This window comes from Gopherus evgoodei, chromosome 15, assembly GCF_007399415.2.
Source record: "Gopherus evgoodei ecotype Sinaloan lineage chromosome 15, rGopEvg1_v1.p, whole genome shotgun sequence".
Classification (NCBI taxonomy): domain Eukaryota; kingdom Metazoa; phylum Chordata; order Testudines; family Testudinidae; genus Gopherus; species Gopherus evgoodei.
In genome coordinates this window covers 16757322-16774711 of record NC_044336.1, presented here as the reverse complement: position 1 = coordinate 16774711, position 17390 = coordinate 16757322, and the positions used below count along the sequence as shown (strand labels likewise).

At 42.1% G+C, this 17390-nt stretch overlaps 1 protein-coding gene across 3 annotated transcripts in view; it reads right to left on the bottom strand.

Annotated features, from left to right (window-relative positions):
* Positions 1-17390, bottom strand: part of ABCC3 (ATP binding cassette subfamily C member 3) — an 80889-nt gene that overhangs the window by 7702 nt on the left and 55797 nt on the right. For all 3 annotated transcript variants that reach the window (XM_030534164.1, XM_030534166.1, XM_030534165.1), the window contains exons 16-28: positions 16102-16228; positions 15511-15687; positions 13940-14107; positions 12892-13075; positions 11607-11712; positions 10708-10858; positions 8974-9181; positions 8035-8345; positions 6735-6934; positions 6505-6631; positions 2426-2527; positions 1210-1356; positions 256-414 (exon numbers count right to left, since the gene is read on the bottom strand). In XM_030534164.1, coding sequence (XP_030390024.1) covers positions 256-414; positions 1210-1356; positions 2426-2527; positions 6505-6631; positions 6735-6934; positions 8035-8345; positions 8974-9181; positions 10708-10858; positions 11607-11712; positions 12892-13075; positions 13940-14107; positions 15511-15687; positions 16102-16228 — 2167 coding nt within the window. The remainder of the gene's footprint in view (positions 1-255; positions 415-1209; positions 1357-2425; positions 2528-6504; positions 6632-6734; positions 6935-8034; positions 8346-8973; positions 9182-10707; positions 10859-11606; positions 11713-12891; positions 13076-13939; positions 14108-15510; positions 15688-16101; positions 16229-17390) is intronic.

Genomic DNA, 17390 nt, shown 5'->3' with positions numbered 1-17390 from the left:
ACCTACACTTTGGTCCGCTTTCACAGCTTGATTAAATCCTTTACCTTGACTTTCAATTTACATCTGAAGCATCCTCAGCTGGGAGTATTATAAAACAGAGTCATGTAAAAACAACTTGGTTCTACCGTAGATGTGTACACATATGTAAATATCAATTACAGATTTTGTGGATACATTACGTAGTAATTTGCTGTTTGCTAAGTTACTAGAATTCAGACCCTTTACTGTAAGACACACAGAAAGGCACTGACTTACCTGAGGAATAATTGTTATCTTGGATCGTAGGTCATGAAGACCAATCTCTGAAATTCTCACACCATCTATTTTAATTTCTCCCTTTACAGCTTCCAAAATCCTAAAGAGGCAGAGGGTCATGGAAGACTTCCCAGCTCCAGTTCTTCCAACAATTCCAATCTACAACATGCATTGGAAAATTAGGAACAAAGCACATTTATAAATGGGGTATCAGCTTTACTGAAGAAGCAATTATACAGGATCTGATGCTAAGAAGAGAGACTAGAACCTTACCGTGATCTTCCTCACTCCCTAATGGTCCTTCTGTCAATTGTGCCTCAAATTATTCCCAGAATTTGAGCAATATCAACTATAAATAGGTACATAATGTATGAATTTGATGTCATTATGCAAAATACTTATTCTCACATCTAGAAGGTAGCTCTAGAGCTAAACATCCAGAATGGGAGCCACTCTCCCTCCTTTTAACCTTAGCTTCCTAACTGGGCGAATCTCCTAGGAGAAACAAAACAGGCTTGCTGGGGAACATCATGCAAGGCCCAGCACTTTCAAATATACTGAGAAGGAGCAAAGCCCACAAGATAAAGCCTTTGCTGGATGCTTGGGTAAGAAGAATGGAGGCATTTGGGCCAACAGGATCACCTCCACCCATGCCAGGAGTTGTCAGCCACAGGAACTGACTGGAATCTCTCTTTATTCAGGAATGGACTATCCCTCATTCACTCACACACACTGTATCTCAACAGAGGCAGTGGCTGTAGCAACTTCTCAGGATGTTTCTAAGGCATTGTGAATGCATCAGGCCAGATTATCAGTTGGTCTAAATGGATATAGACCTCAATGGAGCTGTACCCATTTAGCCTAGCTGAGGATCCAGCCCATCCTCTTTTGTTATTGCAAATCCCATGTGTAACATTGGCAAAGATTCACATATGATAAATGGCTGTACTATACCTTTTCTCCACCTTTCACTCTGAGGCTGAGGCCTTTCAGCACCAGATCCAAGCCTTTCCTATATCTTACTGAGTAATCAACAAACTCCACCTCCCCCTGTGCTGGCCAGTTTTCCGGTGGCCTCTTGTCTTCAATTATCCAGGGAGCCTAAAGGAGAACAGTAGCTAGAAATTATTCCCTTAAGGTTTTAAAAGCTGCAGGCTGCGATTTAAAATATTAAACTTTTAGGGTTACTAAAATCCCACCAGGAGACTAATTCACTTCTGTCTGCTTATCATTTGATATGGTGGAATAATAAGCCAGAAAAACAGATTCCTTCACTTGCATCCAGTCTGGTTCTTCTAGTTTAGAACTATGGAAATATCTCAACATATAGGACCAGATCCTCAACTGGTATAAGTCAGTGTAACTCCACTGACTTCAAAAGAGCTATGCCATGTTACCCCAGATGAGGATCTGGTCCATAATGCACTCTTATGGATCTTGTCTGGCTTCCTTCTCTCTGCTACCACATCAACTTGAAGCACCTCACCTTCAAGCCCTTCTCTAGTTCTGTATACCCTAATCCTTACATTCCTCTGAATTACAACTAATGAAGGCCAAAACATCCACAGAGCAGCTTATTTCCAGGCATAACTGTCTATCTACCAAGCTGCACAACTGTGTTTATAGACGTCAATGTGTTTTGAGAAAAGCTGGGACGCAACCGCACACTGCCTCAGCTGCAAGCATAACGGGCAGAGGACTGAGGTGTGCTTCTGAAAAAACCCACGGGAGACAGGAGAACCGGCTAAGGTGATTAAGAGAAGAACCTATACAGAGCCGGAAAATTGTGTTACCACCTGCTCACAAGCAAAAAGTCAAAACACATGGTTATAAACAACGTGTTTACAATATTATACATAGACATGGACTGTGGGCCAAGTTTTCTGTTGATGAAAAATGTTCCACTGACTTCCGTGGAGTTTCTCCCACTTACAACTGCAGAGAATGTGGGCTCATGTTTAGCATCAACTATGTTACAACCCGTTAACAAAAACAGTAAAACTGAGTAGTACAGACAAACCCAAACTAGTGTCTAGATCATCATATTTGTCTAGGTTACGCAGTCAGATCCTCAGAGCAGGGTCCTCCACTGTCTAAGTGTTGACAGACACGTGGAAATTATGGATTTCTGAGAATAAACATGTTGATTCCAAACAGTTCAGGAGCTGACCTCAGTCTCAGTTTCTGAATACTCTTTCACCCTCTCAACAGCCACAATGTTGGATTCTAGGTCCGAAGTCATCCGCACCATCCAATTCAGAGACAATGTCACCTGGACAATATAAAGAGTAAAATATTATCCCTCAGAGAATAGCAAAAGTACAGTATGCTTTATAAAATGCTGTTCATAATTAGCTTTGTGTTAAGACTAATAAAGACCACCGGGCAAGAAGTTTACAGAGAGGAATTATGGGACTTGGAAGATATGGGCTGAATTTCCACCTCTGCCATAGTCTTGCTCTGTGACTTTGGTTAAATCATTTCTTATGATGGAATCCACAAAGTTACTTCTATTTGGGCTCCTAATTTCAACTGAAATCAATAAAATTTAGGCAGCTAAACAGACATTAGAAGTCTCAGTTGCTTTGTAGATTCCACATCTCTCTGTCTCTCAGATCCCTATCCCTAACATGGGAATACTACTTCATTTCTCCCTTCTATTGTCTGTCTACATATTTAGACTGCAAGCTTTTGGGGGCAGGGACTGTCTCTTACTGTGCATACATATAGTGCCTAGCACAACTGGGTCCTGACCTTAACTAGGAGCTCTAAGTGGTATCATAACGCAAGTAGTAATTACAGAGACGTATACTGATCTTGGACAGTCTTCCACTGGAAGTGACCAGGATGGACTAGGTTTTCAAACAGTAGGGTCAAACCTACAGATCACCATTTTGCTTTGACTTTGCCAGTTAAATCTGCAGCATTTTGAGGAGCCTTGTATGCGAACATCTAACCTACTGCAATTCCTATGAGGCAATCAGAATGGAGACGTCTTGTATACTACAATTATCGGCAGGTTCTTGAAGGCCTTTCCCTGACTGTCTTAGCATCTGGATTGTCCCTTTTTAAGAAAAAAAGATCTGGTCTAATTTTTTTTAGAAATCTTTGACTGATCCCCAGAGGATGGAAACCAAGATGGCTCTCTCCTGGCCCCCGACCATTCTTTCTTTCCCTTCACTTTTTTGTTCAATTGTCTTTTTTTCTGCTCTCCTCTTATTTTCAAGGAAAACATCCAATGAAATATAAATTAAGAGACGAAAGATTACAAGGGATAAGTATTTATTGGAGAGCAAGGCTGGTGCAGTGGTCAGGGTGTTGGCCTGGGACTTGGAGGCCTGGGGTCAGTTCTCTGCTTTCCCACCGACTCCTTGTGTGACCTTAGGTGAGTCACTTTGTGTCTCTGTGCCTCAGTTTCCCATCTGTAAAACAGGGACAATATCACTGCCCTGTTTTATGGGGTACTGTGAGGATAAATACATTAAAGACTGTGTGGCACTCAGATACTACAGTAATAGGACCTACATAAGTACCTAAAATAGATAATTACTGCTTGTCTCTATTGGTATATATATAAATTCAGGGTGTTTAAGATTTAACTGGTACTATCACAGCACCTAGGGCTGTAATTCCATCATATCTGTGGTGGTGATTCAGTAAGTGACCCCCTTTCTTCTGAATCAGTATTGAACCAGTGCTCCAGCAGTATTAGTTTGCAGATGAGGCCTAAAAGTCTTGACCACTCATGGTCACAAAGATGCACAGTGGGCTTGTCCTGGATGCCTCAAGCAAAGTCGGGCTGGGCACAAGGAACCACACCTGAAACTGGCTCCAGAGGTGGGTTCATCTGGCCTGGTGAAAATGTGGGAGTTCCTGGTAGGGGCAGAGGCTCTCTCTGTCTGCCTCAGTGAGCTGAAGATGTTATCAGTCGGATGGAGAACATGCAGCACTGCCCAGAGGGGATTTCTGCTACGTAGTCAGTGGTGGGGCACATCCCATATATCCCTGAACAGCGGCAAGTTTGGAATTTGCTGTATCTTGGTGATCAGATTGTTGGCTGCATTCTGACATCATATATTAGGTGGAGGAACATTGACTAGGACTGGTAACGAGTTTTGTTGGCTTCAGTATGCTTCTGATAACTCTTAGGATATGATTAAGCTGCATGTCCACTAGGCTAGCATGGGCCAAGTTTATTCAAACTGGGACACAATATTTGCCAACTGAGTAGCAGAGGACAAGTCCCAAATTATGCAGTCTTTGCCTACTGACTTCCCAGAAGAACCCCAGAAGATTGTTCAGGAGACAGTTTCTGCTCTTGATATTTTTTTTAAATGACATTTGTGAGGTGGTATTTGTAGGTCAGTGGATGATCTAGGGTGACTAGGTACAGTGGCTTTAGACTGATGTTAAGCTCAAGCTGGCTCGGAGCATGGTGTACATGAAAACACCTTGATACGGTCTTTGATATACTTGGTTTCAGTCTCCATTTCTTGCAATAGTCACCTATGTCAGTCACATCACTGTTCAGGTTCTCTTCAACCTTTTGGAAGTCACGGACCCTTGACGCCAAGCAGATACAGTCAGTGTCCTTGAGCTGCCCAGAGATGGTGTTCAGTAGGTCACCGGTGAACACATTAAATACAGTTGGTGCCAGCATTAAGCTTGGCAGGAGACCATTTTTCTGGAATCTCCAGATGCTGGTTTTGTGGCCCAGAGCCAGCTAAAAATGTCTGCCTCAGAGCCATCTGCTCAGTTGCTATGACAACTCATCTAGGAAGAACTCCTGCCGTCTGGTACAGCAGACCAATGTGCCAGATGGCGTCATCAAAAAAGACAGTTCCAGTTTTCTTCTTCTCTTGAAAAGTGTGACGTGGATGAAAATGGACAACCAGTGCTGACTTATTTTCCCAAGATGATGTAGTAGTTCTGATGATATCACTGGCAAAGCTGCAGGCTTTTCCTATTTTAATTGATTTCAGTGCTTTTCTATTTCTTCCCTCGAGAATGGCTGGAAGTTTTCACCTTGGGTTTGAGCTGTGGAGATTGCCTGTATTGATGCCACTCTTTTTTGATTTACACTTTTAATATTTTGTTTTTGGCCTGTTTTAGTGATGCTGGTCAGGTGTATGGCAACACTATTTGGAGAGACCTTCTACTGCCATGTATCTGGTGAGTTTTATGCCTGCTCCTCCTCTACCATCACTCCAGCATCCTTCCATCTATGACAAAAACTTTAATAACCACCATACCAGATGGACCTATAGAGAATCTCAACAAAATGAAATAGACCTTGCAAATTGGGCCTCCCACAACAAATTATACCTTCTTCATGGTCTTAAGCAACCAGCAACTTTTCACTCTGCCTGCTAGAACCAGGGCTACTCCCCGGATCTCAGTTGGGTCACTTCTGCTGGGACCACCCTCTACCAGCCACCTGCAAGGTCCTTGAAATTTCATCCACAGCAAGAATTCTCATCCAAATAAGGATTACCATACCTAGAGTGACCACTTGCCCAAGGCTACAGTGGAGCTACAGAAAGGCAGACAGGGACAATTACACTAACCTCATCGATTAATATATAGTCTGTATCCTGCATAATAATTAAGTAGATCAAGCAAACTCAAGAATTAGCAAAGTAAATCTTTAAGGCCACCACCAAATCCATCACCCTTGGCTGCCAAAAACCCTATACACCATGTCTGGACAAGGAATGTGCAGGTCTCCTTAAACAGTACCAAAAAGAAAATCTAGTGATTCAGAAATAGCCCGCTCCCTTAAGAGCCTGAATGCAGCCTGAAGAGCAAGCTGGGAAAATGCAGTCTCAGAAACAGGCATCTAGCAGGAGAGCCTGGATACTCATTAGGACATTCAGGAAGTACAGTCTATCCTGCCTACCTAAACTCTCAATGGACCTTCATCCGAATAAGATAATTTTCTTCCCTTCCTGTCTTAAACCATTGTGCACTGTTCCTGTGGGCTATTAAAGAACAACTGTAGTCCATCTTAAAGGTGACTACATTTCACTGGTGGGGGAAGCAAGTCCTATATACTGTATGCATTTGTGTAGCATTTGGGCACGTTTTAAGTACTGTCTATGTGTATGTAAGCTATTACTATTATAACCCGGAATAGCACTACTTACCTATTAACTCTGTCTTTTATGAGTGCTTATTAAACGTCGGTCATATAACAGTGCCCTGTATGACTTAATATTCAGCAACATCCCACAGCAAAATTATACACACCTGTAATGCGTAGGATACGGACAGTCCTACCAGGCCAGCATTCAGGCTGTTTTTACCTAACACAGCAAAGAGGGCAGCAAACAGGACAACAAAATTCCCTATTAATTCAATTCGAACACCCAGCCACCTGTTAAATGAGCAAACACAGGGGTAAATGATCACTTGGAAGATGATGGAAAGATATGCTTGCTTCAGCAAGAATGACATATAACATTTTGTGCTGGTTTTACCTGTTGGAAACAATGCTAGGAAAATAACTTTTCTGATTTTCATCCACTTTCAAGTCACTCAGGCATACAAAGGCATTTTCTCTCCTGTAGGCTCGGATAACACTAGCCCCTGTGATTGTTTCCGAAAAATGGGAATATATTGGGGATCTGCTAACAGATTCCAGGCGCTTTAACTGGCGAGAGGTAGCCACATAGAACCGCTGCCATCATTAAACACAAACACACAAAAGAAATATTAGTAATTTATGTGAACAAAGAAAATACCTGAAATAGTCCAGATATTAATGCTAACGGTAAAGGACAATAGGGATTAACCACGGCTACTTACATGAGAACAACAAGGCCACTCTCAGAGTTTTCCATTGGCTTCAGTAGCCTTTGGATCAGGCCCTATTTGCCTCCACGTGTAACCAAGGAAAATGGCATCTTACTGCCAAAAAGTTGTGAACCTACCAAAAGATTCAGAACTGTACCCACAGACACAGCATACACAACGGCACTGCAGGCCTGCCCCAGAGCCCACCTACCGTGACTTTTTGCATGACTTAGAGGCCCCGCATGTAGGAGTCAGAAGGGAATTCATTTTCCATGGCTCATTCATACATCCTAAGGCTAGAAAGGACCACTGTGGTCATCTAGCCTGATCTCCTGTATAACACAGGCCAGAGAATTTCACCCAGTTAACCCTGTAATGAAGCCCAATAATTTGTATGCAGTATCGCTGTAGCCATGTTGGTCCCAGGATATTAGAGACAAAGTGGTGAGGTAATATTTGGTATTAGACCAGCTTCTGTGGGTGAAAGAGGCAAGCTTTCAAGCTTACCCACAGCTCTTCTTCAATCATTTATGTGAAACTAAATCTATTCTTTCAGAAATACATCCAGTCCTGATCTGAAGACATCAAAAGAAGCAAAACCCAATACCTGCCTTGACAGTTCTTTGCAGTGGTTAATCACTCACACCATTAGAAATTTGTGCCTTATTTCTAACTTGAATTTATCTTGTTTCAAATTCCAGCCATTGGTGGTTCTTTTGCCTTTTTCCACTAGATTAGCCCTTTAATGCCTGGTGTTTTCTCCCCATGAAGGTACTGATAACACCATAATCAAGTCATCTCCTGATCTTTTTCATAAGCTAAACAAAAGATTTAAAAAGACGAGTCTCCTGCCACTGCCCTGGGGAGGCTTTTACCAGTAATATCAGTGCAGTGATAATATGTTCCAAGCTCCTAAATTAAGTGCTCTAAACTAAAGAGTAGGAACAGTACCATAATGATCATCAGGTTGGCAGTCAGACATACCTGTACAAAGAAATATACAATTGCTAGAGGTATTATAACCACAGCAAAGAGGGGAGTGCTCGATATGATTACAAGCATAGTTGACACAGAAGTGAAAAAGGTTCCTAGGAACATCAGGATAGTGGGTGGTATCACTTCATCAATCACATATATGTCCTTAGAGAAGCGGTTGATGATTCGGCCTGTGGGAGTTGTGTCGAAGAAAGACTGTGGGGTGTGAAACTTGTTCTCCAGCAGCGCAGCATGGAGTTTTCGGGCTGCGTTGATGCCACCCATCGCCAGGGTGAAGGAAGAGATCAGCACTAGCAGGCCTGTTATACGAAGAAGACATTTGCAGAGGTTTGTGAATATGCCATTCGCAAGATGCAGCTTTTGACTTTTACTGATCCAGCAGTTTTTATTGTGCCAGCAGACTTTTCTCATTACTACAGCAGGGCCCTACAGCCTTCAATCACGTTAGTCCCAGTATGTTCTGGTCACAGGTGATTTAACCGTTGACTTCAGTGAGATTACTTACAGGAGAAAGGTCTGCAGGATCCAGACAGCCAACCCTTATTATCTATAAAGATAGTCTCCCTCACCCTTCTACAAGTCCTCCACACAGTGTGCCTCAATCCTGACCTCTGCATCACCTCTACCATCCAGGAATTCACACCCTCCGGTACTTCTCAGGCCCCTTCCCTTCTCCCCTCTTTCTCAGTTTCCATCATTCTCCAGCTTTCTCAATCTTTCCTTCACTTCCACTATGCAGTCTTTGAAGTGTTGATTTGGACAAATTTTACTAGCTTTGTGGTGTTCTACTGCCCTTGCTCAGGTTACAGCGTTTTAGAAGCTTAGAGCCCCCCGTGGCTATTGTTATGCCTTTCCCAGTATGCCTTCTTTGCTCAGCGAGGGTGCATCTAAATATTTTAACTGTATTAATTGGAGAAACACTCTTACCTTGCAAGAGTCCCAGAGCAGCATATACTCCAACTCGCATACTTGTGTTACGCTGAGTGCCGTTTATGACAGGTTCATTCGTCCAGTCACTGAGCCATACGTTGGCCCCAATTGCAGCAGCATTTTGACAGCCATGCAGGAAGCACATAACTAAAGAAGTCACGAGGCCAACAGCCTTCATGTACTGCCAGAAAACTGTCAGCTTTACCTGTAAATGTGTAAAGCACAATATATTTACAAAGTACATTCAGTTGCTGTCTGGAGTTCACAGAAATAACAAGAGTGACCAGAGTGAAAGCTCTCCAGTAGATGGCCCAGTAAACAGGAAATTGCCAAAAATACTAACATATTGTAGTGCAGAGAGTGACATTTATCTGACTGAGCTCAGCATCCGGGTCGCAGCTTTAAAACAGGTAGTTCTGTTGCATCTCTACTGAGAATCAATGGTGATTGCTGTGAAATATTCAGGTCTCTTTTCTCTTTTCCAACTAACTGTATTTTATTACAATGTTTAAAGATACAGGGTGAAAGGTGGCGGAGCAGAGCTAAGGGCTATAGAAGGCAAAGGTCAAGATTTTCAGGAGTGAGTAGTGATTTGGGGTGATTTACAGAAAGTGCTGAGCACCCCACCCTTCGAAAAAATCAGGTCTCTTTACCACATCTCAGGTTGGGCACCCAACACTCATGAGTCACTTTTGAAAGTCTTGGCCAAAAGTTCGAGGGGAAAAAAAAAAATCACACAAAGGCACTTGAACAAAAGAAACGTGTGAAGCAAAATAACAGGGTAGAACTTCTATCTCCAAGTTAACAACTCTGGCTCAAAAAGTCATTATTGTGGGAAGGGACAGAGGGACCCTAATGAAAGCTCTAAAAGAATATAAGGGGAGATTATTAGATGCACAAATCCCATTGATTTAGGTGCTTTTCAAAAGCTCATAAAGAAAATTGATACCACCAACAAATAATGCTTAACCAACAGCTCCCCTGATGTCTGACACACTGAGCATCTACAACATTTAATGTGTAGAAAATACTCTCACTGTTGCTCAGTTGTGTGACAATCTAAGACCCCTCTATGGGGACACAAACGTCCTGGTTATTTTCATTATATTTTCTTTCTTTCCTGTGCTCAGTCTTCTCAATCACCTCCATCCCCAATTTAATCCATCATCCTTCAATACATCACAGTTACTCTTACAAGACAGATCTGCAATACATACTTGTCTCAACATTGGTGTGTAACACAAATCTCTCTCAAATGGTAACCGAAGCTAAAATTTAAATTAAAATAAACACGCATTCACATGGCATGCAGTTGGCCCATAGAATTTGCTGCTGCAGGTGGTGAGAATCAAATCCTACAGCTGGATTTAAAAAGGGTTTGATCACTTTGAAATGAACAACATTTAGACCTGTGCTGTGTGAAGTTGGAGTGATCAAACATCATGCTTCAGGGCACAAGATGCTCACAGCAGGACCAGGAAGAAATTCTCTCTCCTAAATATATAGCATAGGCCAGGTGCAGAAGTTGCTGGAAGGACCCTAGATTTAAAGCAGCAGCAGCCTACTCCAGTAGGACAAATGCTATAGTTTGGCTTTTGCAATGCCAATGTCTATATGTTCAATGAAACATTAATAGAAGAGCTTTTTATAGATGTAATAAAAAGTGACTTTTTATAATTGGAGAAAAATAAGGAAAAAAAACAACAACAAAAACAACCAACAACCCCCTACCGTTCCTGTTTCGCTGGTTTCTGCCTGAATGAGCTTCTCAGTGGGAATTTTTTGTGGTTGAGGCGGCTCTGCAGAATTCTTTTCACACACTCTTCTTCTTGTGGACATCTTCTTGGGACATTCTCCCTCTGACGATATCACACTAATTTGCCTAGTTGAAACGATGGATTTATTAGCAGAGAGGAGGCATAGCATAGCGGTTCAAACACAGGACTGGGCACAACTCCCAGCTCTGCCCCTGACTCCCTCTGAGACTTGTGGGCCTGGGTAGGCCAAGGTCAGAGACATAAATCCATAGTTAGACACCTACTTATATGGTCTCATTTTCAGAGGCATTGAGAAGACAATTCCTATAGAAGTTGATGGAAGTTACAAGTGCTCAGCACATCTAAAAATCAAATGGAATATTTAGGTGCCTAATTTTAAGGCTAACATTTTGAAACTCAGGTGCCTAATCTCTCTCTTCTTCTGTTTCCACACATGTAAAATGCAGCTAACATCCATTAATGCTTTTAAAGAGTTCCGAGATACTCTGATGAAAGGTGCTATTGCAAAGGCATATTATTAATCTAACTGGCAGCAGATCGAAGCTGTGTGTGTAAATATTCATGGCAGCACCATCTGAAAACTACATCCTTGCTCATATTAATACACTTCTCATGAACTGGTTCATAGGAGTACAGGTTTTGTCCCCTGTACTATATGTTATAATTTTAAATTGAAAGGACACAGGAGGCTTTAATACAAAGAGGAAACTAAAGTCTATGCTGAAAGATACAGAGTACAGTGGGGTCAGACTGGAGAGCAAAATTAATTAGCTGCTCGTGTTAAAGACGGGCTCCTTAAAACATGTTTCAGCCCAGCTGAAGGCTTCATTCACAAGAGGACATCAGGCCTACCTAAGGAACTGCTTGCGGACCTCATTTGTCACAGGCTCATTATCTGCCAGATCAGTGTGGTTGCTGAGTGTATCTTCAGCGAGCAAGACCTCTTCATCCTCCAGCACTGTAATAAAAGATTGCATTTTAGCTGTCTGCTGAGGGCAGCTTATAGGAAACTGGTGTCAAAAGCCAGAGGCAAATACGCTAGTTGGAGATAAGCGTTATGAAGCTCACAGTGGCTTTGGAAGTCTGTTTGAGACTGCAGTGCTGCATACTTGCAGGGAGCTAGTGCGTTCGGTAACTTTTGCTATTCTGGAGAAAAGTGTGATCCAAACACAGAACTGGCAGCAAGGCGCTCCTGATTTCTAAAGCTAACTTTGACACCAACTCCCTCTGCAACTTGGCTGATTCACATCCTCTCTATGCCTCTGTCTCCCCACAATGCTCCCATCTCACAGAGCTGTTGTGAAGATTAATGTTGGCAAAGCACTTTGGAAGCTATGTGCCGTACGTGCTAAGTAGTATTGTAATTATATCTGATCAAACTCATGAGCAGAACCTGCCCTGACGTCCCATTATCTTGGGATGAAGGATTGAGAGTCTAGGAAGCTGCTGTAAATGTCTATTATTGCTAGAAGAGGTTGTGTACAACCTCTGGCATCTTGTTTGTCAGGACACACGCTTCTGCAGCCAAACTTTATGGGAATACAGCCATACACAGGAAACATTTGCCAAAATACTTTCGTCTTCCACCATCTAATCAGGGACAAATTAGGCCTAGAAGAAATCCAGATTAAAATGACATGTGTTTCATGCTATGTAACAGAGATACTGTGCTCTGGGTACCCGCTTGGAAAAACAGAGTCCAAAGGGCACTACGTTTTCCCACTGATCCTGTCTTTGCCAACTGTAAAAAGGATTTCTCTGTATTAAAAACACCGAGGGAAAGTAATTTCTTACATTATCTTATAAAACAAGTACTTAGCCTCAGGCAGATTGGGTAAATCCTTTTGCAAGAGGAAAGAAATATGTTTGCTTACTTAAACTTCTGTATTACTAACTTGCATTCAGTACACAGGATGGGTTAACTTACACTATGCCAGCTTACTAAGCATAAAAAAAAGACCCTCACAGTACATAACATTTTCATTACTAGCTAGAAGATAAAAAGGGAATCTAAGGCTGGACTATTACATTTCCCTACAGGCATGTATCGCAGGAGCAGGTAACATTTATATATAGGGAAATTCATGACCTAACTGATACAAAAGCTATGATTCAAGACAAATAAGAACTGCTGTACTTGTTAGCTCATCCTCTTCTACGTCTTCATCAGGTGCATAATTTCGAAGAAATTCTGCAAAAGCCCCATTTTGCTTCAAAAGCTCTTGGTAGGATCCCATTTCCGAGATTTTGCCATCCACAAGGACCACAATATGATCCACCTGAGGCAGAAAGGTGATGCCATGGGTCACTAGCATTCGGGTCTGTATGGGAGAATGAAACAAGTCAGTGCTACAAAGCTGCCTCTGGGGTGGAATGCTGCAGCTGTTTAACAACACGCAGCAATCACTATGTAACATTTTTAGGATAAAAAGTGACTGTCGGATAAGGGTGAAATATCAGGGGGAATTTTGACAAAATGTAGTGGAATTTGGCTAGGACAGTAGGTGTAAAACCCCTGACTCTTGCAAAGAGGATTAAAGGAATATTTAATGGCGATGAGGCCTTGGCTTTAAAAATGGTAGCAGCCCACTAACACCACAGTGGGGAACTAGCTCTGTGCGGACTTGGCGACAAATGCCAATTGCTGAATCATCAAGGCCGCTTCCTGTAAGACTGTTTTTCTTGCGGTCTCCCCTCTGAGCTCTGACATAGCTCAATGCTGCATATGAGATCTGACAAGACCCTGAATCAGCAACCTCTAGGCAACAGAATACCACAGAGTTTTGTAGAAACGCTAAGTGGTTCACAACATTCCCCCCACTTAGCACTGTTCCTTGTCACGGTCCTGGGGCAGCTCAAAGGACGGGACCGCTCTAAATTCCTCCATATATTTTGATTTCAGCAGTGTTAGATGTCAGTTTCCATGGGAGAACAAGTTTCCACAGGACTTGAAGAAACACTCTCCAGGCTTAAGAGCTTTTCACATCCCCACCCTTGGGCATGTCAGAACAATAGCTCTTGACTGAGAATCTGGCAGTGGCACCTTTTCCAAAAGAACAAGGAAATGAAGAGTTCAGGGAGCTATTCAGAACTCAACTCCCAGTATTAAAATAGGAGGCCAGTTAACCTCAGATAGTTCTGGATTGCGTGTGTGTATAGAAAAGAGAATCCAAGCACAGGCTTACTTTTCCTTTAAGTGCCCCTTCTGGTCCAATAACATTGTCAAAGATGTGCTTAGCAACGTGGGAATCCACAGCTGAAAGAGGGTCATCTAACAGGTACACATCAGCGTCACTGAACACAGCGCGGGCAATGCTCACTCTCTGCCTTTGGCCACCCGAGAGGTTGATGCCCTGCAAGGTGGAAGGAGAGGACAAAATACAATCACCTACAATACAATTTAATCCAAGCAATAGCAGGGACATCCTTACGGCTCACAAGCACTCAGATGCTACGGTGATGGGCACAGTAGAAGAGCCTGAATAGAATAGCACAGGTAGAGTTGAAGGTGGAAACGGAACTCTAATAAAGATGCTTGTGCATGCACTGCTATCTGAAAGGAAAGAATTTGGCAACTTACAAATGGAAAATTCTTTGTAGCAACTTACAAGAGCCCTGGAACCAAATGAATTCTTAAACGGGGCTGCTAAAAATCAAAACCCAAATCTGTCAAATGAGACACAAGACACAAAACACACATTCAAAGCAAGATTCAGCTGAAACGGTAATGTTTTGCCACATTGTTCCTGCTTTCCATGCGATTCAATATATCCACTCACGTTCACACCACAGTGCCCATGGTGGCATGAAACTTGTGAGCCTTTGCAAAACCATCGTTAGTTTGGGAAACAGTTGTGTAACAAGCTGATTTCTATTTTGAATATGGAGTTAGGAGAGGATCCTATACCATGCTTGGTGTGAGTTGTATCACATTCCCGCCACGTGGGGGAGCATGGATTCTGAAACTGACATGGACAGGTTTCAAAGTAGCAGCCGTGTTAGTCTGTATCCACAAAAAGAACAGGAGTACTTGTGGCACCTTAGAGACTAACAAATTTATTTCAGCATGAGCTTTCGTGAGCTACAGCTCACTTCTTCAGACACAGACAGGAGATATTTATACATACAGAGAACATGAAAAGGTGGAAGTACGCATACCAACAGGAAGAGTCTAATCAACTGAGATGAGCTATCATCAGCAGAAGAAAAAAACTTTTGAAGTGATAATTAAGATGACTCATAGAAGATGTGAGGAGAGCTTAACATAGGGAAATAGATTCAATTAGTGTAATGACCCAACCATTCCCAGTCTCTGTTTAGGCCTGAGTTAATTGTATCTAATTTGCATATTAATTCAAGTTCAGCAGTCTCTCTTTGGAGTCTGTTTTTGAATGTTTTTGTTGCAAAATTGCCACCTTCAAGTCTGTCACTGAGTGGTTAGAGAGGCTGAAGTGTTCTCCCACTGGTTCTCCCATGGACAGAATTCCTTATCACACTCAGAACTTGATTGGGTGTAGAGGATGCTTCCTATCTCACAAGATCAGGTCTATGATCCCCAGTCAGCAAAGCACTTCAACACGCACTTAAAGTTATGCCCATACTTAAGAGCTTTGTTTAATAGGATGGACTTAAACATAAGCTTAAAGTTAAGCATCTGCTTAAAAACTTTGCTGGATCAAGGTCTAAATATAAAGCATTATTTCTATCACACAAACAGAGCAGGCATCATCATGCATGTTGCGGGTCACGGCCCTACCTTCTCTCCTATCTCAGTATGATCTCCCCCTGGAAGTACTTCAAGGTCAGTTTTTAAAGCACAGGCCTCCAAGACATTTTGATACTTCTGTTCATTATGTTGTTGGCCAAACAAAATATTATCTTTCAGGGTGGCATTCTGAATCCAGGCTTGTTGTGGAACATAAGCAACAGATCCCTAAAATGAAAAAAAACCAAACCTCTGTGATTTACTATTCATCGTGGAATGGATTTACCTTTAATGAACTGTGATTTACAATTACAGAGCTAATTCAAATCTATATGTAATAGGCACATACATAGTCACACACTACAGTACATATGTACTGTACATACTCGTGCACTAATTGCTGATGTACAGTAGAAATCTTAGGAAAAACCACACCTGTTTAATTTAATCAAACATAATGAGCAAAACCCAAACAAGCATCCAGAGAAGTTGGTAAAAGAACAGACACCCCTGAATTCTCTGCCCAAGCTGACGTATATATTCATACGCTATGTATATATAAACAAGTTACTATGTGCGTGTATATAATATGCTAGGTGTGTTAATACATTATTTTGAAGTACCATCGTATCTAGAACCCACCTTCACTGCCACATGTCCTTCAAGCTTTTCCATTTCACCAAGAAGAGCTGATACCAGTGAAGACTTCCCACAGCCAACATGGCCAACAACAGCAACCAAGGAACCACTGGGGACCAGCAAATTTATACTGTGGAGGAAATAGGCTGAAAATTAATTAAACGTTAGTTTACTAAAGACATTACAGCTCCTTTAGTCAGGTCTGATGTATGCACTGGCAATCCTCCCTACCTCAGCAAATGCACATAAAACGAGACAGTAAATGTAGCTGGGTTGTTGGCTCCCCCCCACCACTTCTTTTTAAGCCTGCTTATTATGAGTATTATTTGTACTGCAGTAGCACACTGGAGCCTCACTTATGATTCAGGACAATTTCCTCATTACCCTCACAGTATGTGTAGCCTACACACCTCCTGAGTGTGGTGTTGCGTCCCGTCTAGTGGCACCGAGACCACTTAGACAGATTAATGAGTGTGCTGCTCTGCAGCCAGCTGCAGAGGTCCCAGGTTCGATCCTGCCGATGACTGGGGTCTGTCAGTGTTACATATGCACCAAATTCACTGAGAGTATCAGGAGAGTTGGTAGCAATGCCTATCGATAAGGAGGGCCTATACTTTCCATTATAAGACCCTGTTTTCAAATTATATCAGTTTATTGGGTTACAAAGGGTTAATAACCTTTTTGGAAGGAATCAGATGATCTCAGGGCCTTTCTCAGCAACACCACGTGCCTGGAAATGTTGAAGGATTATGTGCCTTGTTTAAACCATTTAACTAAAATATTTATAGTGCTAGTAAATAGAATTGATAATGACACGACAGGGGAAAGCAAAAACCCTTCCAAATATAGTCATCTTTTTTTTTAAAATGGTCTAAAGTCTTGATTCAGGCCCTAATCCTCTTGCAGATCTGTATGATCAGATCCCTCTACCTTTACATAGCCCCTCTGAAGTCAATGCCAGCCCCATATGCACAGAACTAGATGCAGAACTGGGACCAGAGCCATTCCTCAGACTCCTTTCATTACCTACAGGAGCTTTTCATATGTAGCCAGTCTTTCAAAAAAGCATTCAAAGCAGGATTGACCACCAAAATTCAAAACCTTTCCTCACTATCTTCCATATCCGGTAGCATATTCCCCTCACCAGCATTTTAAGGGACAGTGATTTTGGTGGCTAATAATTCTAGTTACAGCTGCATGGATCTTTCAGAATGAAACCCCAGAACAGGGAAGTTCCCCTGGTTTCAGATTTTGTTACAAAACACAGGCTGTCTTAGTTGAGTTTTGTGAGC